General features: G+C 41.9%; 1 protein-coding gene across 2 annotated transcripts; it reads right to left on the reverse strand.

Annotated features, from left to right (window-relative positions):
* On the reverse strand, positions 1 to 26,488 carry TFG (trafficking from ER to golgi regulator). Of its 2 annotated transcripts, none has more exons than XM_063457633.1 (8): positions 26,271 to 26,488; positions 14,707 to 14,916; positions 6,936 to 7,019; positions 4,229 to 4,375; positions 3,934 to 4,098; positions 3,319 to 3,444; positions 1,080 to 1,181; positions 1 to 797 (listed from the first exon to the last, which is right to left on the reverse strand). In XM_063457633.1, the coding sequence occupies exons 2-8, from the start codon at positions 14,888 to 14,890 to the stop codon at positions 427 to 429; spliced, it is 1,179 nt and encodes a 392-aa protein (XP_063313703.1). In that variant the 5' UTR covers positions 14,891 to 14,916; positions 26,271 to 26,488; the 3' UTR covers positions 1 to 426. The 2 variants fall into 2 exon arrangements, with proteins under 2 accessions (XP_063313703.1, XP_063313694.1); XM_063457624.1 differs by having other exon boundaries at positions 3,307 to 3,444.

Genomic DNA, 26,488 nt, shown 5'->3' on the forward strand with positions numbered 1-26,488 from the left:
TAACAGATTTTTAGTCTTTTATTACGTTTTCATGTGAATGTTAGAATTTTGTACATAATACCTAGTTTATACTTCGGAACAGATCTAACTCAACACATCAGATCATTAAAAACAAGCCAAATAAGTAGATTTCCAATTAGCATTCTTTCAGAGTTTTGACAAGGCTGGCTAGAAGGTCAAATATGTCATTTGGTTTTTGGATTTGAATTTCAACTAGCAGATGCAATCTAAAGCAGGAGATAATCATTTGGTCTCATTTTCCAGTAACGTTACACAACATTTATTTACTTAAAGCAACAATGCACTGAAGCTTTCCTTCTGCATCCTGAAGCATCAATTTAAATCTTAAACTATCATATTGTATTGTCTTTTGGGATGGAAATATATCTAGCAGCCTCTGCCTTGGTCACAATGCAGTTTTAAATATTATCGGTATCCGGGTCCTGGTTGAGCATAACCCTGACCAAATGGGGCTCGATTACGTGCATATGGGTTAGGCCCACTTGGAGGTGGAGTTACAGTGCTGCCAGGAGGTGGGGTAAATCCTGGTCTATAGGCCCCTGGTTGGCTTGGAGCTATGCCAGGCTGAGAAACTGGAGGGACATTGTAATTAGCGGGCTGAGAGGCTTGTGTAGTGTAAGTCTGTGGTGCGTAGGAACCCGCTTGGTATTGCTGAGCTGGCTGTGAGGGCAACTGTGGTTGCTGGGCTGGAAATTGAGGGGAAGGACCCTGTGCAACTTGCTGATTGTAAGCTGGAAATTGCTGAGCTTGCTGAGGTCCAGTCTGCTGATTATAGCCTAAAGCACAAAAGAAAACACATATTACTGATACAGCAATGTTGATTTTAATATTTTTAATAATGTACATTTTCACTTAAATGCTGGACAGCAAAGGCAGAGAACTGGCAAACCTTTTTTGAAAAATACTACAGCCCCAATAAGGCTATTGATTATGTATAATGTCAAGACAGACAGCTAGTGGATAATGCATTTGCATCAAACGTTGTCTTGAGGTGTCAGTTTCCTACACAGTTACAATGAACACATGTCAAATAAAATGAACAGGCACTTGTTTCTTACCAGGATACTGCATTCCATATTGTTGTTGGGGCTGACCCTGGCCTTGACCTTGAGGCGCTGGATACCCAGCTGGCTGCTGTGGGTACTGCTGATACATTTGGCCTAGAAACAAAAAAATGCTTTAAAGTTACACATCAGAGGCTTTGTACCATAAATCTAAATGTTTTCATACTGTACAAGGGTAACCTGCTCCAACTAGCCAAACATATGCTGCACTACTGCCTCGGTTTATAAGCACTGCTGCCAAATGTGATGGTCAAAGTAGACTGCAGGAGACAGGTTATGCAGCTAATCACTTATTTGGCTAATGGATGCCAGGATTCCATTTTGGTTAGAGTAAACCTTGCGGTTCTGATCCTATACATCCAAAAATGGGAATAAATAAATTAATAAAGCATAATTTACTGATCCAGTAACGAGGCAAAGTTCTTCTGCAATCCAATCCGCCCTGGCTTATATCACTAAGTCAGGAAGGGCGGACTGAGAGTAAGACAGTTGGCCGGAGGTACAGTTGCACCTTAGGCAGCAACAGTGGTTAAACTCAGACAGCGCATCATGACCCCTTCAAATCAGTAAGGTGGTCACGGTGCTTGGAGTAACAACAGAAGTAGGCTCTGAAAATCAGAGAAAATCTAACAAAAAGGATACTTAAGCAATATAAATAATTAAGAAATTAACTCCTATTGGAGACAGCTAGTTTTAAGAAAAGGAGAAACTCATCACGTCTCTTACCAGCGTGCCGTGCGCACTGAAGACGTAAAATATGCTCAGAGTGGAAATTTTTCCACAGGCCATAACAGCTGTTCCAGCTGCCAAATTTACATGTGCCGGGGATGAAATTAGCCCCCAGCACACTAGTGCAAATATCTTTGTATCTGGAAGTGTTTTAAGCAGAAACATTGCACAACCAGACTGTTACCACCATGACCACTTCATATCATTGAACTGGTAATCATGGTTGGAGTAACCCTTCAACTCTTACTCTTAACATGTCATCACAGGAGCCCAATCCAGAGTTCATAAGAACAAGACAAATATTTCATCTAAATAAAACAAACCAAAATGTCTGCCACCGACAGTATAGGAGGACAGTGTTCTAATTTTATAGTCAACTGTGATTGTACATGAAGCCCTATAGGAAAAGCATGCAAAATTTCTAATTACAATAAAATGGACAGAGCATTAAATAAATTAAGAGAAGAATCAAAAAAGGCAAGTCAAAAAGGTTCTGAAAATATAGCACAGCAGGTAAACCTTATAATAAGGACATGTAAATGTGGTTTGAATGCAAGTAACGAGAGCCACAGATGCCAAGCAAGCGTTGAACAGGAGATGAAGCCAATATACACTTAGGAAGAGAGAGCACTATTTTCCACTTCTGAAATAGCTATTGAGAGTTTAAAAGATTGCAACCTTTGACTTTTTTTTGTTCACCAATATAACACCGTGTCTTTTTCCCTCTATGGGTCACAATAAGCACACTTCCGCCACTTTGATATTAGTAGCGGGATAGCTAAAGGCACAAACATATAAGTTAACTCTTCTATAATAAGGCATAGCAATGTACAGCTGAAATCCTACAATACTGTATAAGAAGCTACTTATTGATGTGGTAATGCACTGCATGTATGATCATACGTATAACTGTTACAGAGAAGCAAATGATCTCTGCACATACATTCTTTTTATTAAGAGTTAAAGGAACACTGGCCACTAAGATAAGTTTAGCTCAATAAAGCTGTTTTGGTTTATAGATCATGTGTATGCAGCCTCACTACTCTATTTCCTGCCATGTTTATTCAGCGCTAGTCAAATCTCCATGCATATCATATGAGTTGCACAGCCTTCCTAAAAATTTCCCGTAAAGTGAGATCTAATGTTTACACTGTTCAATCTAGAATTTCTTATCCCCTGCTCTGTTAATAGCTCCATAGACCCTGAAGAAGCCTCCTGTGTGTGATTAAAGTTCAATATACAGAGCGGGAGATAAAAACTTCTAAAGCAGATTAACATATGATTGAATGTTCACAAATAGACTCAGCATCCATCTTCACGATTTGGGACTTCCTAGCAGGCTCTTCCATAGACCTCTACTTTGTACCATTAATGTGGGCTGCTGGCAGATACAATCTTTGCAATGAACACAGGTACCAGCAAGAATGGCTAGCAAACCCCAAGCCTCTGAGCATGCAATATTGTTCTGGAATGAATATGTTATGCTCCTGACCTTCAATCTGACCTGCTTGCTGCTGGGCACCTGGATAAGGTTGTTGCTGAGGCTGGACCCCAGGAGGATGGGCAGAAGATGAAGAGGCAATGCTATCAGGTGTACTGGAACGTTCCTCAACAGGAGCACTGGGAGGCCCTAAGAAGACATCAGAAGTAAACATCATACATTTATACAGAGATAGATAGGATGAAAACACCCATAACCTGACCAGCATGTCAGTACAAATAAAAAAATGCTTATTAAACAATAAGACCAATGATACGTTAGAAATGCCACAAAATGCAAATAGCACAAACTAAATCTTCTGCAATTAAATTACACAATTTACACACCCACATGCTTTTACTGCCCTAAGATTCTCTCCTTCCATTTCTGTTTCTATGTTGATTTGGGGAGGAGGCAAAAACATTTTGAAAGTGAGTCATAGAAATAATGAATAGAAAATGCATAGCAACTCGAGATGGCATTTACACTGGTATAAATATATCTGACAATAGCAGCCTTTCTTAAAAATTAGCATGTGTGTGCTATTTGAGAAATAGATGTTATAGGAACAGCATATGCAGAGAAAAAGTACAGTGACCTGCCTTATAGTGATGTCATTCTCTGCATTTCCACACTTACCGGTAACTTGGTCCTCAGAAAGTCCAAAAGCCGACATGACATTTTTGTTGATTTCATCTGGGTTCTTCAGCGGATCAAAAGCAGACATACTAGCAGCCATGACTTGGGTAGATGGCTTAATGGAGGAGTCATGAGCTGCAGGTTTCTCTTCTCTATCTACCGCATCTGTTTTAGACAACAAGCAAACATTTTATATTAGGCATCACATTAATGACAGAACACAGTTTCATGGTTTGCAGGCCCAGAAAACATTTGACCTCACAATAGAAGAAACACTGGGTAGAAGTGAACCTACCACTCTCGGGTAGGCTGGTGGGGATCCCAGGCTCAGCAGGTGGCTCTAAACAATCCAGTAACCGATTAACCTTATTACGAAGTTCTATCAGCTCTCGGCGTAGGTACTTTACTTGGCTGGATTCTAGAGGCCTTGGTTGTCCATTAACTGTGCACAGGAGAAGAGGATTTAAAAGCAGTCATTAGGATTACTACTGAAATGATCATGACTGAATTTACATTGGGAAATATGATCATGCAGGATTTGCCAATTTTAAGCTGGAAATTGCTGAGCTTGCCTAAACCCTGCCATAGAGAATCGTTGAATACAATGATTCTCTACAGCTGACAGTGATGGCACTGAACAACGTCACAGTATGTTACAGTATGAGAACCAGGAAGAAAAACTGCTCTCATACCCAGAGGGCTTGGAGGCTTGGTTTGAAGCAGTGCTACCAAGCACTCTAATTAGTGAACTAAAAGGTTTTTAGGGGTAGGAGAGGGAGACAGAACTACAAGCATTATAACAACTTCAATAAAATACAGTTGTTAAAATGCTTAGTGTCCCTTTAATTCGACAAATATTTATCAAAACCTGATTTCAAACAAGAAGATGTAGTATTGGCAAACCATTTTTCCAGTTCTAAAAGTGCTTGATATCAGGTAGAAATACGGATAATGAAATGTTAATAATTATGCTGTTTTTCGTAAAAGGCATCTGGCAGATTTAATTAAACAACTATTTGCCAAAACCAAACAACTGTGATATGGAGCAGACAAGTACTGAGGCAATCAGAAAAAAATGCAGAACTGCTAACATAAAACCATGTTTTCAGACAGATAAATGTTAGCATACATAACGAATCAAACTTATAAAATACAAGAAAATATTAGTGTGTAAAAGCGCTTTAAATATATAAAGATCTGAACAGATCAGCTCTGAGCACATGTGTTGTGTTAAAGGATCACTATGGAGTCAGGAACACAAACATATATAGTATTTAACCCATCATTTAGGTGACTTCCCCCACTATAGAAGTTTAAAACTCATCGTATTTCCATTGCTGGTTCCGTCCCTTTGTGACATCATTGAAATGGCAGATGTTTAGTCAGTTTTTGGGGTGGGGCCAAACGCCGTTTTGGACAGTCAGGAATCAATGCATCTCTATAAGCAAAATTCAGAGTCTCCATGCAGAGCGTGGGGACACTGAACGTCAGGGCTGTTTACTGTGCAGGCCTGAGCCAGGAAGCCCCTCCAGTGGCCATCTGAGGAGTGGCCACTTGGAGATGTCCCTAGAGGCAATGTAAACACTGCCTTTTCTCTGAAAAGACAGTGTTTACATGAAAATGCCTGAAGGGAGCTATTATACTCACCAGACAACTACATTAAGCTGTAGTTGTTCTGGTGACTATAGTGTCCCTTTAATCTTACTTTCCTTACCATGAACCACACCATAAAAAAAAAATAAGTGAAACACTTATAAAATAGTGGGAGCACTATAGAATCAAGGTTATCTTATCCCCTTGTAAAAGTAGTTAATGAGTAGTCAGCATATGAGAAAAACAAAAAAACAACAATATATGGTGCAGATGGGAAATACTCCTAGGTGAATAAAACACAGGTTTCTGGGGACACTCACACGGAATGAAGCCTGAAAGCAATAAGGCTCACTATTGTCACAGTTGTGTCTTTAAAGGTAGCGCCACACCTATTTTCATGCAGAGTTGTAACACTCAAGGAAGAACAGTGATAGAATGATTACAATTTGTTTCAATTAAAAACATATACAGATGGAAAGTGTGTTGCTACCTTTAAGGGCATAACTACGAAAATAATGAGCCTTATTGCTTTCAGGGATGTCTTAGCAGCAGACTGTCTACGGAGGATCCTGTATTCTCTTGGGATCTTTAGAAACCCTTGTTTTTACTCTTGCACATGCAACAGAATTAGTGCGTATAACAACAAGAGTAAAAGGCTGTACCAATGTTTTCATTTTATGTGTTTTAAGGTGTCAAGAATGATTTTACAGTGTCCATTACTCTATGAATTTCTGTTAGGACAATAGTAATAGCCTGGGAACACTTCATGCTTATTTCTTGACGCCTAAAGAAAAAGCAGCTTCAAAATGTAAAGACATTTTCACAACAAACTGAAATTTATAAAAACAGAAGCACAACTACCGGTATTTGTATTGGAATTTCCATTAAATACAAGGCAGTTCTACCACAGTCAGCATGCAATATGCATCCTATGGTTCACTATGCATTCCCTATGATCATACGGGGCAGGGACTTCTGGCAAAACAGACAACGGATAGGCTAAAGCAGGAATGTGGTATCACCGAAGAGGGAGAACAGCCAACAAGATCCAAGAATGTATGGATACAGCTATATTTCTCAGATTACAGATCGGGTAAATTTGAATATAAAATAATCTTATTTGAAGATTATCACCAACCAAAATAGTTTAGTAAAAGGATGTAATTAATAAGAAGGAAGAAAATGTTCAGTTCTGTTTTATTTTAGGAGTTAACGGAGTGGCTTTACCATAGGAATGCGAGAAGGTTAACGGGATAAAAATGTATAGTACCAGAAAAGACTGGACACGCCGCCACGTAAAAATGAAGGAAAGGATCATTGTTAAAATATGCATGTACATTCAAAGATTTTGTAATATGTATAATGTCACTCATCAAAAGAAAATGCAGAAGTCTTCTCACATTACTTACCAAAAAGAGTTAGCTTGAGTATTCTACTGCACTGTATAGCAAATGATAGATCAGAGCTGTCAAAAATGGTTATGAGATCGCCATCTAAATCAAAAACACACACAAAGCCAATTAGATTTTGATTGCAGAAATGTGTAATGCAGCACAATCAAGGAGAAAGTGTCAGTGTTTTGATGAAACTCAACAATGCAACAATCTCTAGCTGCTAAACAATTGTAGAAAACACAAATCATTGCATATATTTTCATCTTAAATTTAGAAGCCTACATGTACAATAGATATTACAGTTATTGTAACAAATTATCCAAAAGTTTTGGCAAAGGAATCATTTGCTTGAACCTTGTAGTTGCGCTCATTATAAACCTGTAAGCTGAGAATTTATCAATGGGTCACATTTAAATGTTCTACAATTTTCCTAGCACATTATATTTTTTTAAATTTTTTATTTTTTTTTTACTTTCACTTAAAGGGATATAAAAAAAATCGAAAAACATTGAAAAGTATGTATTAAATGTTTATAAACATACTATAAACTTGGTCACACCTCTCAACTAGGGGAGTTTCTTCAGCATTCCCCCCATCCTAGTTTAACTTACTCTAGTCATGCATGAGAAATTACGTGCATGACAGTGGATAGAGGGATTCACTGTGCAGAGTAGTATGCGTCTGTATACAGTTATTCACTGTGCAGAGCAGTGAGTCAGTATACAGAGAGATGCTCAGTGCAAAGCAGTAAGTCAGGATACAGAGGGATTCTCTGTGCAGAGCAGTATACAGAGGGATTCTCTGTGCAGAGCAGTATACAGAGGGATTCTCTGTGCAGAGCAGTATACAGAGGGATTCTCTGTGCAGAGCAGTATACAGAGGGATTCTCTGTGGCAGAGCAGTATACAGAGGGATTCTCTGTGGCAGAGCAGTATACAGAGGGATTCTCTGTGGCAGAGCAGTATACAGAGGGATTCTCTGTGGCAGAGCAGTATACAGAGGGATTCTCTGTGGCAGAGCAGTATACAGAGGGATTCTCTGTGGCAGAGCAGTATACAGAGGGATTCTCTGTGGCAGAGCAGTATACAGAGGGATTCTCTGTGCAGAGCAGTATACAGAGGGATTCTCTGTGGCAGAGCAGTATACAGAGGGATTCTCTGTGGCAGAGCAGTATACAGAGGGATTCTCTGTGGCAGAGCAGTATACAGAGGGATTCTCTGTGGCAGAGCAGTATACAGAGGGATTCTCTGTGGCAGAGCAGTATACAGAGGGATTCTCTGTGGCAGAGCAGTATACAGAGGGATTCTCTGTGGCAGAGCAGTATACAGAGGGATTCTCTGTGCAGAGCAGTATCAGTATACAGAGGGATTCTCTGTGCAGAGCAGTGTCTTAATATACAGAGGGATTCTCTGTGCAGAGCAGTGTGTCAGAATACAGAGGGATTCTCTGTGCAGAGCAGTGAGTCCGTATACAGAGGGATTCTCTGTGCAGAGCAGTGAGTCTGTATACAGAGGGATTCTCTGTGCAGAGCAGTGAGTCCGTATACAGAGGGATTCTCTGTGCAGAGCAGTGAGTCCGTATACAGAGGGATTCTCTGTGCAGAGCAGTGAGTCCGTATACAGAGGGATTCTCTGTGCAGAGCAGTGAGTCCGTATACAGAGGGATTCTCTGTGCAGAGCAGTGAGTCCGTATACAGAGGGATTCTCTGTGCAGAGCAGTGAGTCCGTATACAGAGGGATTCTCTGTGCAGAGCAGTGAGTCCGTATACAGAGGGATTCTCTGTGCAGAGCAGTGAGTCCGTATACAGAGGGATTCTCTGTGCAGAGCAGTGAGTCCGTATACAGAGGGATTCTCTGTGCAGAGCAGTGAGTCCGTATACAGAGGGATTCTCTGTGCAGAGCAGTGAGTCCGTATACAGAGGGATTCTCTGTGCAGAGCAGTGAGTCCGTATACAGAGGGATTCTCTGTGCAGAGCAGTGAGTCCGTATACAGAGGGATTCTCTGTGCAGAGCAGTGAGTCCGTATACAGAGGGATTCTCTGTGCAGAGCAGTGAGTCCGTATACAGAGGGATTCTCTGTGCAGAGCAGTGAGTCCGTATACAGAGGGATTCTCTGTGCAGAGCAGTGTCTTAATATACAGAGGGATTCTCTGTGCAGAGCAGTGTGTCAGAATACAGAGGAATTCTCTGTGCAGAGCAGTGAGTCAGTATACAGAGGGATTCTCTGTGCAGAGCAGTGAGTCAGTATAGAGGGATTCTCTGTGCAGAGCAGTGAGTCAGTATAGAGGGATTCTCTGTGCAGAGCAGTGAGTCAGTATACAGAGGGATTCTCTGTGCAGAGCAGTGAGTCAGTATACAGAGGGATTCTCTGTGCAGAGCAGTGAGTCAGTATACAGAGGGATTCTCTGTGCAGAGCAGTGAGTCAGTATACAGAGGGATTCTCTGTGCAGAGCAGTGAGTCAGTATACAGAGGGATTCTCTGTGCAGAGCAGTGAGTCAGTATACAGAGGGATTCTCTGTGCAGAGCAGTGAGTCAGTATACAGAGGGATTCTCTGTGCAGAGCAGTGAGTCAGTATACAGAGGGATTCTCTGTGCAGAGCAGTGAGTCAGTATACAGAGAGATTCTCTGTGCAGAGCAGTGTGTCAGTATACAGTGGGATTCTCTGTGCAGAGCAGTGTGTCAGTCTACAGTGGGATTCTCTGTGCAGAGCAGTGTGTTGGTCTACAGTGGGATTCTCTGTGCAGAGCATTGTGTTAATATACAGAGGGATTCTCTGTGCAGAGCAGTGTGTTAATATACAGAGGGATTCTCTGTGCAGAGCAGTGTGTTAATATACAGAGGGATTCTCTGTGCAGAGCAGTGAATCACTGTGCAGAGCAGTGAATCACTGTGCAGAGCAGTGAGTCAGTATACAGAGGGATTCACTGTGCAGAGCAGTTAATGTACGATAGGTACACTTCAAGTACCCCATTTTCTTCTGACTTATACATGTGCCTGAATTTATATTTTTAAAATACAAGTTTATATAACAGTCCATTAAAGCCTGCAATTCCTCAGAAAATCAATCTCAGTGTTACAGTTGTTAGCTAAATCAAGTACAACTGTGCTAGAAACACAAGATAATAGCACCACCTAGTGACAATATGTGTTCATTTCACTTAGTAGTCAGGCTGCATGATGACGTGGCAAGTTATTAACAGCTGGCTAGAAAAGATTGTAGACCCAACAAACAAAAAATTGGGTGGTGAAAATGCAAAAGAGACGGGTAAACTGTAAAATATTGCCCAAATAACATTATAATCTGAACTTTGTATTTTGTTTAGGAGGCATTACAACCATACCCCAAAGGAGAGGTGTAAAAAACACACCACACATAGAAACTTCTATCAGACTCTCAATGAGCCCAGAAAGTCCTGGCTGCTTGAGAGTAGGAGGAGTGTGATTGCAGTCAACATGCTCCGTTAATGCCAGATTTGTTTTTTACATTGTGTTGCTTTTTTTTTTCTTTTCTTCAATTCTTTATTTTTCGTTGTGCATGAGGTAACAAGATTTGACAATGCCACAGCGGCTTATGTAAGCAATATTATAACACAGCTTTTCACATATATGGCATGTATGTAGCGGCACATTTTTATATGTAATTATAAACAAGCTATGCATACACGTCTGTTTGTAGGTCTCAGCAGTTTAACGCTAAATAAAAATCTAAAGATGCTAGACGTGGTGAGTAGTATACTAGATATACTAAGCGAGTTAACGTTTAGAGTTAGGTAGATCACGAGTAGTCAGGTATGGACAGACGTACATTGAGAGGGCTCCAAGTCCAACGCGAGGAAAAACGGGAAATATTCCTTCCCTCCCCACCCCAACCGACAAACACACATCCTAAACATTAATGGGGAGAAAGGGGAAAAAAGTGATGCCTCACAAACCCACATCGGGACTTACAATCGGAGACCTATGGAGGCAGACACGCGGAGCCTCAGACTCCATCATGGCGGCCCAACATGGCGGGTGCTCAGATTTCTCTGACGACTTGTCAGACGAGGAAGAGAGGGGACTATTGCAGCCTGCTAACCCATCACAAAGAGCTCAGCAGGGCGACAAGAGGAAAGACACTGAACCGCTCACTTTGGCGGCCATGAAAACGTTAATGGCGGACCTGAAGCAGAGCTTTCATGAGGACATTACAGCGCTCCGCACAGATCTGACAGGCCTGACAGGCCGCATATCCAAACTAGAGAGCTCCTCACAATCTCAGGCCCAAGAGGCTGCCGCACTGCAACACGCAGTACATACCCTAGAACGGCAAAACAGGCAATTCGAACATCGCCTTGCGGCACTCGAAGACGCCAGGCGGGCCGCTAATATTAAAATCAGGGGGGTCCGGGAGGACGTTGCAGTGACTGAACTGCCCTCTCTAATGCAGCGCATGATACAAGCAATCTTACCTAGTGGCCAGCAACAAACAATCGCCCCGGAACGGGTCTTCAGGGTCCCAAAACCGGCAAATGCCCCAACTAATGCGACGAGAGATGTCGTCCTGATATTACGCAACAGCGGTCACAAGACAGCGATCTTATCAGCCCTCCGGGGCAAGACCCCCTTCCGCCTGGACAATATGGAACTCACACTTTTCCCAGACCTGTCCAATGGCACCCTGGCCTGGCGTAGGTCGTTACGGCCACTTACCTCTATCCTCCGCACCCACAAAATTGATTACCGATGGCGGGCATCCAGGACACTGGCGGTCCAACGAGGATCTACCACACACAGCATCCAAGACATCAGCGAGGCCCCGACCCTCCTTCGACTCCTGGAACTACCTCACGACCTGCTTCCTCCGAATGGAGAGACCACCGGGGACAACAACAGCTCCCCCAACTGCACCCACACATGGGACCCGGACAGAGTTGCACCATTCATCCCTCAAAACTCCACACCGGACGCATACTCAGCAGTCACGACATAGTGGCGCAGGGAAACCCGCCAGACCGGGCCATGGGTCCACTACAAGGTCCTGCATGAGACTGCCTAGTCCCACGGGGATTATACTATTGCCACCCAGAAAAGAGCCCTCGAGGCCCACTGGTGCTTTTGAACTCATTATTTTTCCTTCGACACAAAGGACACGTGAATATTTTATTCTTTTTTGTTATGCTATATGTTCGAAAGTTTTATAATTTGTAAGGTGTTCTGTAGGTGCCCTGTTCTGGGCAACGCCTTTTAATTACTGCATGTGCCCAGGTTAGCAATCAAGGCCTTGTAAAATTGCAGTCCTTACTAGGGTCAACAAATAGAACCATGCAAGGCCGCTATAGTTGTAGGAGTAGCCATACTCTGTAGCCACTATGTTACCGACCTTCACAACTACTTGCTGGGGCCCCACGCATCGCACTTAAGGCACCCGACTGGTGCCATCTAGATGACTACACTAGACGTTAATTATTTCTTAGTACATAGCTAAGTCCTAAACCTACGCCTAATAAGCTCTCAAAACTACATGCATACATAGCTCTCCTTATATGCCCATAACACTCGGCGAAATGCCTATACTCCGCTCGCTCCGACTATGGGGGCATAGTGAAAAAACCCGTGCCCATGCAGGGCGTAGATCACAAAAGTAGTCACCCCGCCACTTTGCATGACCCCGCAAAGCAACCTGCCCTCCAGGCTAACCTCTCGACTGTCCAACCCGTTGGACTTACATAGCCAGCCATGCGAAACACTACCGCTGTCATATAACACATGTATTATGCTTCAACAACAAGCCCCAGGGCGACTACACTTGCTTTTGATATTCAGACATGTACCTTTATTTAATCTTAATGTCAGTATGCTGAGCCGATTTTCATATCTGTTTGTATGCTTTTCCTGACAAATGTTTTACCCAAAGTCAGGCCTGTGTATATAATGTTTTATCTAGTATGTACCGCTAATCTTAATACCGAGCCTTTCCTGTGACCTTCACGCATGTTAAACTACATGGGTTCTGCGCTGGGCACAGCCTACATGTTCCATGCCTAATGACTGGCTTTACATAGCTACTTGGATAAAGCGACTTTCTTTATTATATAACATGTAACAGTCCCGCATAGGAGAATTCATGTTGTTGTTTTCTCCCTGCTTAATCACTCTAACAAGCCATGTTCTATAAGATCTTGAAAACGCAGGTACAACCACAGCCTATATAATACTATATTGTTCATCTACTGTAACCTAGCCTGAAACCGCTGGTCTAGCCTGTGTGGGAGCAATCCTACCAACACCTCTGCAGAACGCTAACCCCCTGTAAGATTGCCCCACTAAGTGCTGTGCCCCGAGTAGTCAGGTATGTGTTGTGTAGCCTACATATTAGTTATAAGAACTTTATATTAATGTACACACATTTGCTAGGTAAGAAGAGTTTAACAATCCACTGGTGTCTGCATTGCTCTGCCAAGGCTGAGGTGAGTAAGGCTGGCATTTTAAGGTGAAAGAAAAGCAAGGGCTTAAACATTGATAGGAAACATGAGTTGAATCATATAGCCAAATTAGTAGTCAGGTGAGGTATACCGCTTATATTATACTATGGTAAGTATGTTATATAGTTAGTGTCTTGTCGTCCGCTGGAGTATCAGGTGTTCGGCAACTTGGTATCAGACAGTCCCCCTCTTATAGGTACCCCAATTCCTTGACTGGGCACAGCTCGGAGGTTGCAGCTGAATCCATCAGGCTGGGCCCCGTAGCAGCCCCTGCGGGGAGTACTCTTCCGCTCTCGGTTTGTGATCCATGGAGCAGGGCAGTGGTCATAGGTGGCGGTACGTTGGGAGCGAGGTAGGTTCACCCTCCAGCCCCAGGCCGGTAGAGAGGCCAACATCTTCGGTCCCCAGACCCGGTAACCCTTATGGGCGGAGTCCCTCTTGGGGTAGAAGTAGCGAGGGGTCCCGATGGTTTGCCGCCTTCCTCGGCGGTGGACCCTCCTTTTGTGTGGGATATGCCCTTGGTGGCCCTCAGCCCAGGTAGGCCAGTAGCGGGGAATTTGGGCGGTTGCGCGTCAGCTAGGCCCAAGGGAGTCCTCCACGCTCTCCGGCTCTCATCTCCCTCAACATCCACCCGTGGTTGGGGTGATAAACCAGCTTGGTGGTGCTCTAGGGCATCCCAAAATCGCTTAAAGTGCTGGTCGAGCCTTTGTAGGAATTGGCCTACGGAGCTTTGAGAGGTCGTTGCAGTGTCTATGTGCGTTTTCTCTCGAGGGTAAGCTGTCCCCACCATTTTGTGGCAGTCTGCTGTGCCCAGGTTTTCTGTGTTGCTTTTTTAAAACGTTAACTGCACAGAATATTGACACTGGTTATCTGCAATTGGTGCGTAAGGCGGACGATAATCTGTATCGCATCGACTCTGGAATAATATTGGTTGATTATTATTAATATGATTACAGAAATTGGTGCAGGTTTACTAAAACTGCAGTGACTTATGGCCATGTCACATGTGATCAGTGGAAAGGTGGCTGAGGAATAAGCCATGTAAAGGAGCCAATGAGATAAGAAAATTACATTCTTGTCTGAGAGAGAGAGAGCTGTCTGCAGCTACAGCTTATCGGTGAAAGTGAATCAGTTTTAGTACATTAAGTCAGAGCCTCTGAATTCTCTTTTTTTATACCCCAAACATCCCAACTCTATATGTATTCTTCTCATATCAAAATTATTTTTAAAAATATTGATCTTACAACAAGCATTCATCATCTATTCATGTGCATAAAAATAAAAAAAAGTGCCAAAGTTGTGCCCACAAAAAAATCTGTACCTTCATCCTTATATTTGATGGCCACTTCATCATTAGTCAAGAGCTTTCCTCGGAAAACTCTCTGCATCATTAAGACCAGCTCATCATAGGTGATATCCTCATTGTGAATGGGAATCCTTCGTATGTCTTCTCCCAGCTGAGCTTTAATAATTAACTTGCCACTTAAGTCCAGTTGTCCATTCATGGTGAGCTCCGTGGATATTTAGGCAGCTGCAATATTAAACAGAATAACACATTTGAAAAAAAAATATTAAAGGGACACTATAGTCACCTGAACAACTTTAGCTTAATGAAGAAGTTTTGGTGCATAGAACACGCCCCTGCAGCCTCACTGCTCAATCCTCTGCCATTTAGGAGTTAAATCCCTTTGTTTATGAACCTTAGTTACACCTTCCTGCATGTGACTTGCACAGCCTTCCATAAACACTTCCTGTAAAGAGAGCCCTATTTAGGCTTTTATTGCAAGTTCTGTTTAATTAAGATTTTCTTAACCCCTGCTTTGTTAATAGCTTGCTAGACCCTGCAAGAGCCTCCTGTATGTGATTAAAGTTCAATTTAGAGATTGAGATACAATTATTTAAGGTAAATTACATCTGTTTGAAAGTGAAACCAGTTTTTTTTTTCATGCAGGCTCTGTCAATCATAGCCAGGGGAGGTGTGGCTAGGGCTGCATAAACAGAAACAAAGTGATATAACTCCTAAATGACAATGAATTTAGCAGTCAAATTGCAGGGGAATGATCTATACACTAAAACTGCTTTATTTAGCTAAGGTAATTTAGGTGACTATAGTGTTCCTTTAAATAAATAAAAAGAGCTTAACACAAGTTTCACATGCGATTTATTCCTCATAAATAGTTGCGTGGGACTTTATGGTTATACTATATAGTAACTACTGAAACCATAATATCTCTAAGCTATCAAACACCAAAATAACAAGTCAAAATAAGAAGGAAGGGTCTTTACACTGGAAGTCCAGGCACCAGCCCAATGTTAGACAAGACAAAGACTGAAAACATTGGAAACTACCTTGGCCAACTGCACAACTTGCTAACCAGGCTAAAGTGACTAAGTCACAGACATCATATGCTTTAACATCTGAAATGTACCGTATTTACTCAGATCTAATGTGCACTTTTTTGGAAAATAAAGTTTACAAAACTTAAATGCTCATTAGATTTGATGACGCATTACATTCGGGGCAAAATTAGAAATTTTCTGTTTTGGCGAATTTTACACAGGCAAATTTTGTTCCTGAAAGAAGGCTTAACATGTAACATTAAAATTGAAATCCCATCAATGTTACTATGGTATATGGCAATACACATTTTCATTGAAGCAAAATGTTGTATACTAGTATCTTCTTGTATAAATGCGCATTACATTCGCCAGTAAGAAAAAAATTTCAGCTTCCAGGTTTCAAAGAATTGAGGTGCACGTTGGATTCAATTGTGCATTAGATTCAAGTTAATATGGTATATATCCATCGAGAGAGAATAGAGAGATATATATAACCACACACCTCATACATATTAATATTGGTATTAACTTGTGCGTTATGCAAGCAGAATCCTTGTCATAATCCTTGTCAGGATAAGTTATGATTAAAATTAAGTTTACTTTTTCGGAACTGAGCTAACATCAGTTTCTGCCCTTTTATTAAAGGACCACTCTAGTGCCAGGAAAACATACTCTTTTTCCTGGCTCTAGAGTGCCCTGAGGGTGCCCCCACCCTCAGGGACCCCCTCCAGCCCGGCTCTGGAAAGGGGAAAAGGGGTAAAACTTACCTTTTTCCAGTGCTGGGCGGGGAGCTCTCCTCCTCCTCCTCTCCGCCTCCGTTCCGCCCCGTCGGCTGAATGCGCACTCGCGGCAAGAGCTGCGCGCGCATTCAGCCGGTCGCATAGGAAAGCATTTACAATGCTTTCCTATGGACGCTTGCGTGCTCTCAGTGATTTTCACAGTGAGAATCATGCAAGCGCCTCTAGCGGCTGTCAATGAGACAGCCACTAGAGGATTAGGGGGAAGGCTTAACCCATTAATAAACATAGCAGTTTCTCTGAAACTGCTATGTTTATAAAAAAAAAAAAAATGGGTTAACCCTAGCTGGACCTGGTACCCAGACCACTTCATTAAGCTGAAGTGGTCTGGGTGCCTAGAGTGGTCCTTTAAGTATGGCATTTCCTTTCTCTCCTTATTCACTGCTTTTGCTACTTTGTTTGTGCTACAGCCTCCTTTGCAATAAGAATTGGCCTTGCATTGTATGTTCGGATGCTCTGCATTTTGGGCTTTGCATACCACATTTTAGGTTTTTATTCTCGTAAGGAATAATATTGATAATGAGACTCTCTTGCTATATATCAATCTGGCTTTATTTATTTTTTCCATGTGCTTGGAAAACCAATTTTAAATTAAAGAATGAACAGTAATTTATGTATATCCATAGGATCACTAAGCACTTGATTAGCATTATTCGGCAATGACACCAACATGTAAAACAAGAACACGATAATGTGTTCATATCTCAAGTGAGGATTAGATGGTTTTCCATTCAGGTAACCTATATTATCACTTAACTTCACTGCTATGAGTAACGTGTTAATATGGAAAGTGCACTAGAGAATCAACCAGCATTATATAACCGTTTACTAGCTTAGGGTTGGACAGTATTTAACTTCACTGTTCATTGCTTAAGACTAAATATTGGCCATCTCTACTATAGACAAACAACGATGATTCAAAGTTAAACAATTATGTTACACAGTCACAGTGAAGGCACAGATCAAACAAGCTAAAATGTCCTAAATGTACAGTTTTCAGAGTCATTAAATGGATTCTATAGTGCCAGGAAAGCACTATAGGCTTCTGCCGTGCCCCCCTTCCTCGTGGTCCCAAAGGGGTTAAAACCCCTTCAGTGACTTACCTAAATCCAGCGCCGATGTCCCTCGGCACTGCGTCAGGCTGCACCCACGCAACAATTACCACTGTAGGGCTAAGAAACACTGCACCCAGACTACTTCAATGACCTGAAGTTGTCTGGGTGCCTACAGTGTCCCTTTAACATTGTGAAACCGTAAAAAAAAAAATTTCAAGAAAAATATCATGCTGGCACTTTATGAAAGATAAATGCGTGCGCACACACACAAAATGCCTCCATTTTGGATCGATACATGCGTTGAAAAGATTTTCTCTTAAAGAGCGACAAACAAGTATTCTCCTACAAAAAACAAAACAAAACTTTTTAGTGGTGGAGGAAATAGGATTTGTATATATGGTAGTATTTTCTTCCCACAGTTCAACCTGTATTAAAACAGAGCAAACAGCACCTATGCAGAGATAAAAGTTGCTCACCTGGCAGTGACTGCGGCCCATACTAAATGCTCTCCCTGAGGAGATGACAATGGCATATGAGGTTAGTAGGCAAGTATGATTGTCAAGTTTTACAAATTCCAGCAGTAGTACAAATATGCCTTGATTTACATAGGCTGAAAAGAGACACGCATCAAAGTTTAGTCATTGATCCAAAAGAGGGCAAAACAAAAAAACAGCCAGTTTGAACCGCTTTCTAATTTTGCAATAAACTAGGAAATAATTATTTCTTGATCAGGGAATGGCAGTCAGATTTCTCCTTTGATGAAGAAGCGATTACCTCAAATATTAAAAATTATATCCATGAATATTATGTTTTTGCAAATATTCATGCAGCTGCCTTATAAACATCTGTATAGACTGATAAGACCACCTTTTTCAGGCAAAGGGTTCCACATCCTTATTGATATGTGTTTAAAAAAATAATAATAATAATAATAATAAATGAACTTTCAACTAACTCTCCTTGCTTCCAGTCTAAATGTGTGATCTTATGTTCTATATATAGTCCTGTTTTTTTGAACAGCTCTTAACCCCTTAAGACCGCAGCCAAATGTACAAGTTGTGATCCAAAAAAACGTAAACAAAACCTGGCATTTGCGCTATATGTCTGTCCAACCATAATTCACCTCTTTCATATTAAATGCACCCCCCATTATTATATATCATTTTATTCAGGGGAAACGGGGCTTTCGTTTAACATCAAATATTTAGGTATGGAACATAATTTAATATGAAAAAAATATTTAAAAATGGGAGAAAATAAGAATTTTTTAAATTTTTTTAGTTCTACGTGACATTCTAACTGTGAATGTCATAATACTGTTTGCTTTTACTGCAATACAATACACACATTTGTATTCAGCGATGTCTCGCGTGTAAAACAGTACCCCCTATGTTCAGGTTTTATGGTGTTTTGGGAAGTTACAGGGTCAAATATAGCGTGTTACATATTTCAGTTTTTTTACATTGAAATTCGCCAGATTGGTTACGTTGCCTTTGAGACCATATGGTAGCCCAGAAATAAGAATTACCCCCATGATGGCATACCATTTGCAAAAGTAGACAACCTAAGGTATTGCAAATTGAGTATGTCCAGTCTTTTTTAGTAGCCACTTGGTCACAAACACTGGCCAAAGTTAGTGTTAATATTTGAAAATACAAAAAACTAATTTGAACGCAAGTTTTGGCCAGTGTTTGTGACTAAGTGGCTACTAAAAAAACTGAACATACCCTATTTGCAATACCCTGGGTTGTCTACTATTGCAAATGGTATGCCATCATGGGGATAATTTTCATTCCTGGGCTACCATACGGTCTCAAAGGCAACCTGGCGAATTTTAATGTGAAAAAACTGAAACGCAAACCTTATATTTGACTCTGTAACTTTTGAAAACACCATAAAACCTGTACATGAGGGGTACTGTTATACTCGGGAGACTTCGCTGAACACAAATATTAGTGTTTCAAAACAGTAAAACGTATCACAACAATTATATCGTCAGTGTAAGTGCCATTTGTGTGTGAAAAATGCAAAAAATGTCACTGTCACTGACGATATCGTCGTTGTAATATATTTTACTGTTTTGAAACACTAATATTTGTGTTCAGCGAAGTCTTCCGAGTAAAACAGTACCCCCCATGTACAGGTTTCATGGTGTCTTGGAAAGTTACAGAGTTAAATATAGTGCTAGACAATGTAATTCCCTGAACTTTTGGCCTGGGTTGGCAGGCAGGTCCTGCAAATTGTAATTAATAAAATGACCTAATTATGTAAAATGATTACATAAATATATGCGTAGAATTATTATATATATATGTGTGTATATATATATATATGTGTGTATATATATGTATATAATTTTTTTTAATTATTTTTATTTATATATAGGTATATATATAGTGATATATACGTATATACTTATGTATATAGATATATATATTATTTCGTTCTACATGTATTTTGATATCAATATATATATATTAATTTTAAAATACAGTTAGAACGAAATTACGCATGTTTATATATTTTTTATCTATTTTTTTTTTATTATTTTTTTATTATTTTTTTATTTATTTTTTTAACATATTTATTTATTTTTTATTATATATAAATATATATATAATGAAAATTATATATATATTTAATCAATATCATTGTACGTGTATTTTGATATTAATATATATATATAATTATGTATATATTAATATTAAAATACACGTAGACAGTGTATGCATATTTATGTGTATGTGTGTATATGTGTGTATATATATAGTTAGATCATATATATAATAAATATATATATGATCTAAGTATATATAATTTATTTTTACACTGTTTTAACATTTTTAATTTTTTTTTCAGGCAGCAGGGGGAGTACCTGTCATTACAGGCACTCCCCCTGCTGGCAATGCCTTGGACGGCTATGCCGTCCATGTGATCGCGGGGTCCTCGCAAGGACCTCGCGATCACATGGCCCTGGGCGGCTGAAGAGGACGCAGGGGGACTCCCTGGGCTCCCAGGTAAGTCCCCCATACCGCGATCGCCGGCGTGGGATCGCCGGCGACCGGGTAAGTACATAAGATCGCAGGACGTACTATGACGTCCTGCGGCTTTTAGAGCCACCAAAATAAAGACGTCATAGTACGTCCTGCGGTCTTAAGGGGTTAAATAGCAATGGTGCTTGGGTGTCTGTGTTTGCCCCGTTTCTCTATGAAATGCTGCACAAATCTAGTTTAACCATTTGCTGCCAGAGGTGTGACTCCACCTCAGACAGCATCATTGGGGTGTCAGTCAGTCAGGAACCAGATCTCAATTCTGTATGTATTTCTAAGGACAGAGGGAAATTCTTTGACAATCCGCTGACGCTCTGTTTCATTTATTGAGCAGCAATACGCACATGTGGTTTCTGCAGAGTATTTTGGTCATTTTTATGTAGTGTTTCAACTTCCAATCTGTTAAATATTGTAATTTTTTTTAATCATTTATAAACACACTTAAGATTATTTTTAATGCGTATTTTTAAAAGCCTGTGTACTACTCTTGTACAAAACCCCATATTGTGTTCAACTACATCTTATGTGCACAACAGTACCCATGATGTAAGCCTTATTTATTATCCTGAGAAGCTAAAGTCACATAAGAGCTCGTTAGTTTGACTGTTCAAACTCTTCTAATTGCAAAGGTAGACACCATGAGGACTTTCAACTGACATACACTGATCAGCCACAACATTAAAACCACCTGCCTAATATTATGTAGGTCACCCCCATCCTGCCAACACAGCTCTGATGCATCAAGGCATGGCCTCCACAAGATCAGTGAACATTTCCTGTGGCATCTTGCATCAAGACATTAGCAGCAGATCATTTAAGTCCTGTAAGTTGCAAGGTGAGGCAGTCTTGGATACATCCCACAAATGTTGAATCTGATTGTATTAAAGGATACGGAGGCTCATATTATGCTTTACCTCTTTCTTTATTCCTCAGCAGCAAAGAAAGGATATTAAAATATTCTAAGAAAAAAAAAAAAAAAAAACACATAACATGTACCCAATGGGTTAACTACACTATAACATGTTATCCAATGATAATGCTCCTTGCACCATATTGTCCCATGTGACCTTAAGCCACTCCTCTTTCTTTGCTGCTGCCTCCTCAGCTAAGTACTATTCCATATTTCTCCACACTTGTGTATATTGACATTCTTTATGTATATATTATGTATACCTCTATGTATTTAACATCTTTATTGTTTTTGGAATGTTTTAAATACTGTCTTCCTGTATCTTCACTGCCTTTTTCCTCTACCTGGCACAGAGTGCCATCTCTTTCCCTCACCCAGCCTCCCTCCACACACCCCCCCCCCCCCCCCTCACTCCTGTTTTCTCATCCCCGACCACCTCACACACCCCTCCCTTGGCCTGTGTGCCTCTCCAGGCGGCTTGCGGTGTCGTGTGAGGGTGAATCTCGCCGCTCGTGCACATCGTGGCGGCCCTCTTTTGGTTGGCAATTTTGCAGCGCGTGGCCGTTTGCAACGCGTTCTGGGGGGGAGGGCGGGCCAACTCTGATTGGCCCACTGAGTTGCTGGGCAAGCTCCCGGTGTTCCCCAGGGCTCATTCCTGAGGGAACACCCGGTGAGCCTGTTAAAATTGCTTCTATTGTTGTGCTTTATCATCATTAGTGCCTTTCTGGGGTAATCATTCCCATTTATTCTTGTCCTATTGTTAGTGTCTCACACTCCCCTGGCCTTAATTTGACATTTTTTAAACAATATACTCATACCATATCTCTACTAGTTGATTAAACATGCAGTCCCAGAAAGATTTTAACGCTTCTTCCACTAATGACCCTAAACTCTACGCACCGGTGATGGTTGCCAAACTAACCCCTCAAGCTACGCTGGAGGATGTGTCACAAGAGCAAATGAACTCTGAGGAGTTTAATTCACTACTGGACGCTACGATGGCGAAGTCTGTGTCTCATGCCCTCTTCACAGCCATACGGACTATGACAGATACCCCGTCACACTCCATCACTCGAGCCCTTCGTTCTGCCCAGAGACCGCCTGCCCTAATGGCTCCGAATCCCCCGGAGAGTAAGTCGGTAGCCCCTAGCGGGCGTAAATCCGCTAAGAAATCATATGGACAAGGAGTCTTCCAAAAAACTGTTGAGAGGGACAGGGTACGTCCTGTCACTGAGGATGTGGTTACACCACAACAAAGAGCCCCCCACCAGGCAAAATCGGCGAGGACCTGGAAGAGGGCAAAAGCCCTCAGTGAATCTTCCAAATGACTCTGAACAAGAGGAGGCACTGAGCAAGTCCGAGGAGAACTCTTATGATTCCGGCACAGATTTGCCTGATTGTCAGGACCTGGCAATGAGGCCAAGGCCGTGGTGGATGACTCCATCCTTCTGGATCCTCAAGGCGAACCACTTTTTGATCTGGACAGCTTACAGCATCCACGTTTTTCAGAGTGCTACCCTTTGGATCACGTGGCTAAGTGCATTGCCGCACATGTAAGAAAACCGCTTAGCAAAAGAGGCACGGAATAAGCTCAGGGCAGAATGCCCACGTCCCAATCTGCCTGATACGGCCTGTACCACGGTAGACGTGGATCCCAAAATAGCCCAATTTCTTGGCAAAACAGGATGGAAGGCCAAAAAAGGCCTGGATTTCTCCCTACGAAGTTGCCAGGACAAAAACCTGGATGCTCTGGGACCATGTGCCAAGATTTTCGACATGGTCGAAACGGCATTGGCAGGAGGTGCCCCCGCTGACTTAATGGCCATTAGAGGCTGGATACAGAGCCGTGTGCCTATTGGGTAACGCTAATACAGCACTGGCCACGGAAAGACGCAAGTCTATTCTGATGAAAAGAGACCCAAAACTAGTAAACCTTGCGATCTCAGAGCCTGGACTGCAGGCAAAAGGGTTTTTATTCGGAGACAGCTTCGTGAAGGAGTTAGGCACATATGTAGGGACGTTCACGGCACTCGATAAGGCGCAAGCCAACATGAAGCGGGTGTTCTCTCAGAGTTTTTGGTGGGGCCGGCAAACATCGGGCCGTCTGCCCGGCCGTTCCTCACGGGGTTCATACCGGGGATGCAGAGGCTCCGTGCACTCCAGGTTCCAACCACCTGAACATAAGCACGCTTCACGGTTCTTCCCTGTTTCTGGCAGACCTTGGCAACCACGTGGACACAGAGGTTCTTCCTATGGCCGATGACCTTATGGTAGGATCAATTCATGTTTCTACTATACCTATGGTGGGGGGCAGATTGAAAAGAGTTGCACATGTTAAAGGACCACTATAGGCACCCAGACCACTTCAGCTTAATGAAGTGGTCTGGGTGCCAGGTCCAGCTAGGGTTAACCCTTTTTTTTATAAACATAGCAGTTTCAGAGAAACTGATAGGTTTACAATGATGGTTAATCCGGCCTCTAGAGCCTCTAATGGCTGTCTCATTGCCGAATGTGCATGCCTATTTTTGTGTATGTTATGAACTAAAGATGAAAAGGTTAAACACAGCCTTTATTGCTCATATTTACCAGAGGAGCCAAAATTAATGTAGGTGTGTGTATATATCAGGATTCGACATATACTAGTCGCCAGGACAGCATGGCAACTAGGAATTTTGTCCTGGCACCTGGGTGTTTGTCAGCCGGGGCAGTGGATGCTGTATGGAACTAATCAGCAAGGGAGCTGTAATCTTTCTGCTCTTTTTGCTATGGAACAGAGCAAGAAGACTACAGCTGCCCCACTGGAGCCCATGGAATTGATTAACTCAAGCTCTCCCAAAGGTAGGAAGGCTGGGTGGACATGTAGGTGCAATAGTGGACTAGGAAGCACCTCTAGTGGCTGTCTGACTATCACTAAAGATATTATTAGGCAGCCATATAAATACTTCTTTTCTCTATGAAGACAGTGTTTAAATGCACTGTTTATGCAACGCGAGCCATCATAACTTCATCTAAATTAAGTTATTATGGTAGCAGGAGGCCCTTTCACACTTACCTTCAGTGGTTTAATCAATTTTAAACAGCTTAACCACAAAGTTGCTTACAGAGTCAAGATTCTGAGATTTCAGTTTCCAGAAGCGCATAAAGCTGCTGATTGGCTGAGAGCGGTCAGGTGACATACTAAACCAATTTGTGACTGCCCATTCACAAAACTGGCTTTGAGCAAAACGCACCTTTTCAGTTTTGTGAATGGGGAGTCACTGATTGGCTGAGAGTATCATCTGACCGCTCTCAGCAGCGCCCCTGCCCTGCAGCACACTGAGCTTCCTGAAAATGACATTTAGAAGCCAGATGTCATCGGAGCAGGAGATCAGTGCTGCGGGTTACTTTGGGGTAAACAGTTTGAAAAAGGTTTAACCATGTGTAGTAAGAGTGCGCCTTGAGGCCTTCTGGCACCATAACAACTTTATGTACATGATGTTATGGTGCCTGGAGTGTTCCTTTAAGCTGTGGTGGCTCTGGTGACAAGTTTCCCTTTAAGGTTTGTTTTTTTGTTGTAGTTAAAAAATAAAGCTTTGCTAGTTTAAAAAAACCAAAAAAAAAAACACAGCCCTAGTTTCAAAGCAAATTTCTCAAGCCCTGCTATATACAACCTCCCCCCCTCCCCATTATAAACTATACTGAAATATTTGAGTGTGTGATCTATCTGCTCATGTAATCATATTTAATAGGACTTCAATTACAGTTAAACCGATACTAGAATGGGAGGATCTACACATTGCAAGTTCTGACTCACCCTTCAGTTACCCTGAAAGAAAGTTATTAAAATCAAGAAGAATGAAAGAGAAAGAAAAGACAATTCATGTTATTTACCTATTTGATAAAAATGAATGGCTAAGTGAGATTCATTCAAGGTAGTCAGCAAATAATGCTTTGAAGTGATCTTTCTGGTTTTTCAGTTCTGTAGCGTCATACAGGTGAATACTACCAGGATAGAGATCAGGTTATCTCCGTCACATTCAGAAACCATTAGCTGGGTACACGTCAGGATTCAGGAAGTATTCCTGGGGACATGGCAGGTGAATGTAAATCCCGCTTACATTCAGGTCATTCATTAGACATGGATAGTATAGAATTATTCCTTATTCATTGTAGTATTTGTAATTTATTAAGGAGCAAGGCATTCGTCAGTATTTTTAGAATTCAGGAGATATAGAACAGAATACAAAATTAAATATGGCCAATACAACTAGTCAAAACAGTCTCCAGTGTAGAATACTGTTGATAACACAATATATATTCTTCAAGAACGTTATATGGCGAACTCCCTGAGTGGGAACATCTAAGGTGTGGACTCCACTGTTCTAAAATAACTCCCATAATGCTGAACCAACCTCAGAGCCTGTGTACACCTGTGGGGGGAGAGAGGGGTCTACCTTGTGGTTATATATATAAACACACACACACACCCCACCTCCCAGGTGTACACAGGCTCCGAGGTTGGTTCGGCATTATGGGAGTTATTTTATAACAGTGGAGTCCACACTTTGTGACTGCATTACTCTGAGCTTTAGTCAGACAGATATACATATCATATATTGGCTATATCAGTCTGTAGCTCAGAGTAATACAGTCACACGGCATTCTCCCCCCCTCTCTCCCGGCACGGGGATGCACGCGCCACACCCCGGGCCCAGCTCGCGCTCTATCCCCCCCTATTCCCCGGCCGCCATTACCTGTCGCTGCTGCTCACGCTGCCCCCGGGGTTTCTCTATGTGCACGGTCACCGCGGCGCACCCAGCCGGCAAAAGAAAGCACTGAGTGACGACGACGGCGTCGGCTGCTGCTGCTGCTGCACTGATCCGAGCACTCCGCCCGCTGTCTGCCGGATTCGCAGCGTCACGCTCCTCGCTCGGCCAATCACAACCCCGGATGACTGGTCCAGCGCGTAACC

The sequence above is a fragment of the Pelobates fuscus genome, chromosome 1, assembly GCF_036172605.1.
Source record: "Pelobates fuscus isolate aPelFus1 chromosome 1, aPelFus1.pri, whole genome shotgun sequence".
Classification (NCBI taxonomy): Eukaryota; Metazoa; Chordata; class Amphibia; order Anura; family Pelobatidae; genus Pelobates; species Pelobates fuscus.

What these genes read in the sequence shown, in the direction of transcription:
- TFG (XM_063457624.1), bottom strand. Translation starts at nt 14,890, where the DNA reads ATGAATGGACAACTGGACTTAAGTGGCAAGTTAATTATTAAAGCTCAG. An exon ending in CATCAAATATAAGGATGAAG is followed by an intron (nt 7,020 to 14,706) that starts GTACAGATTTTT and finishes TTTTTGATTTAG; the next exon opens with ATGGCGATCTCATAACCATT. An exon ending in ACTCAAGCTAACTCTTTTTG is followed by an intron (nt 4,376 to 6,935) that starts GTAAGTAATGTG and finishes TCCTGTGCACAG; the next exon opens with TTAATGGACAACCAAGGCCT.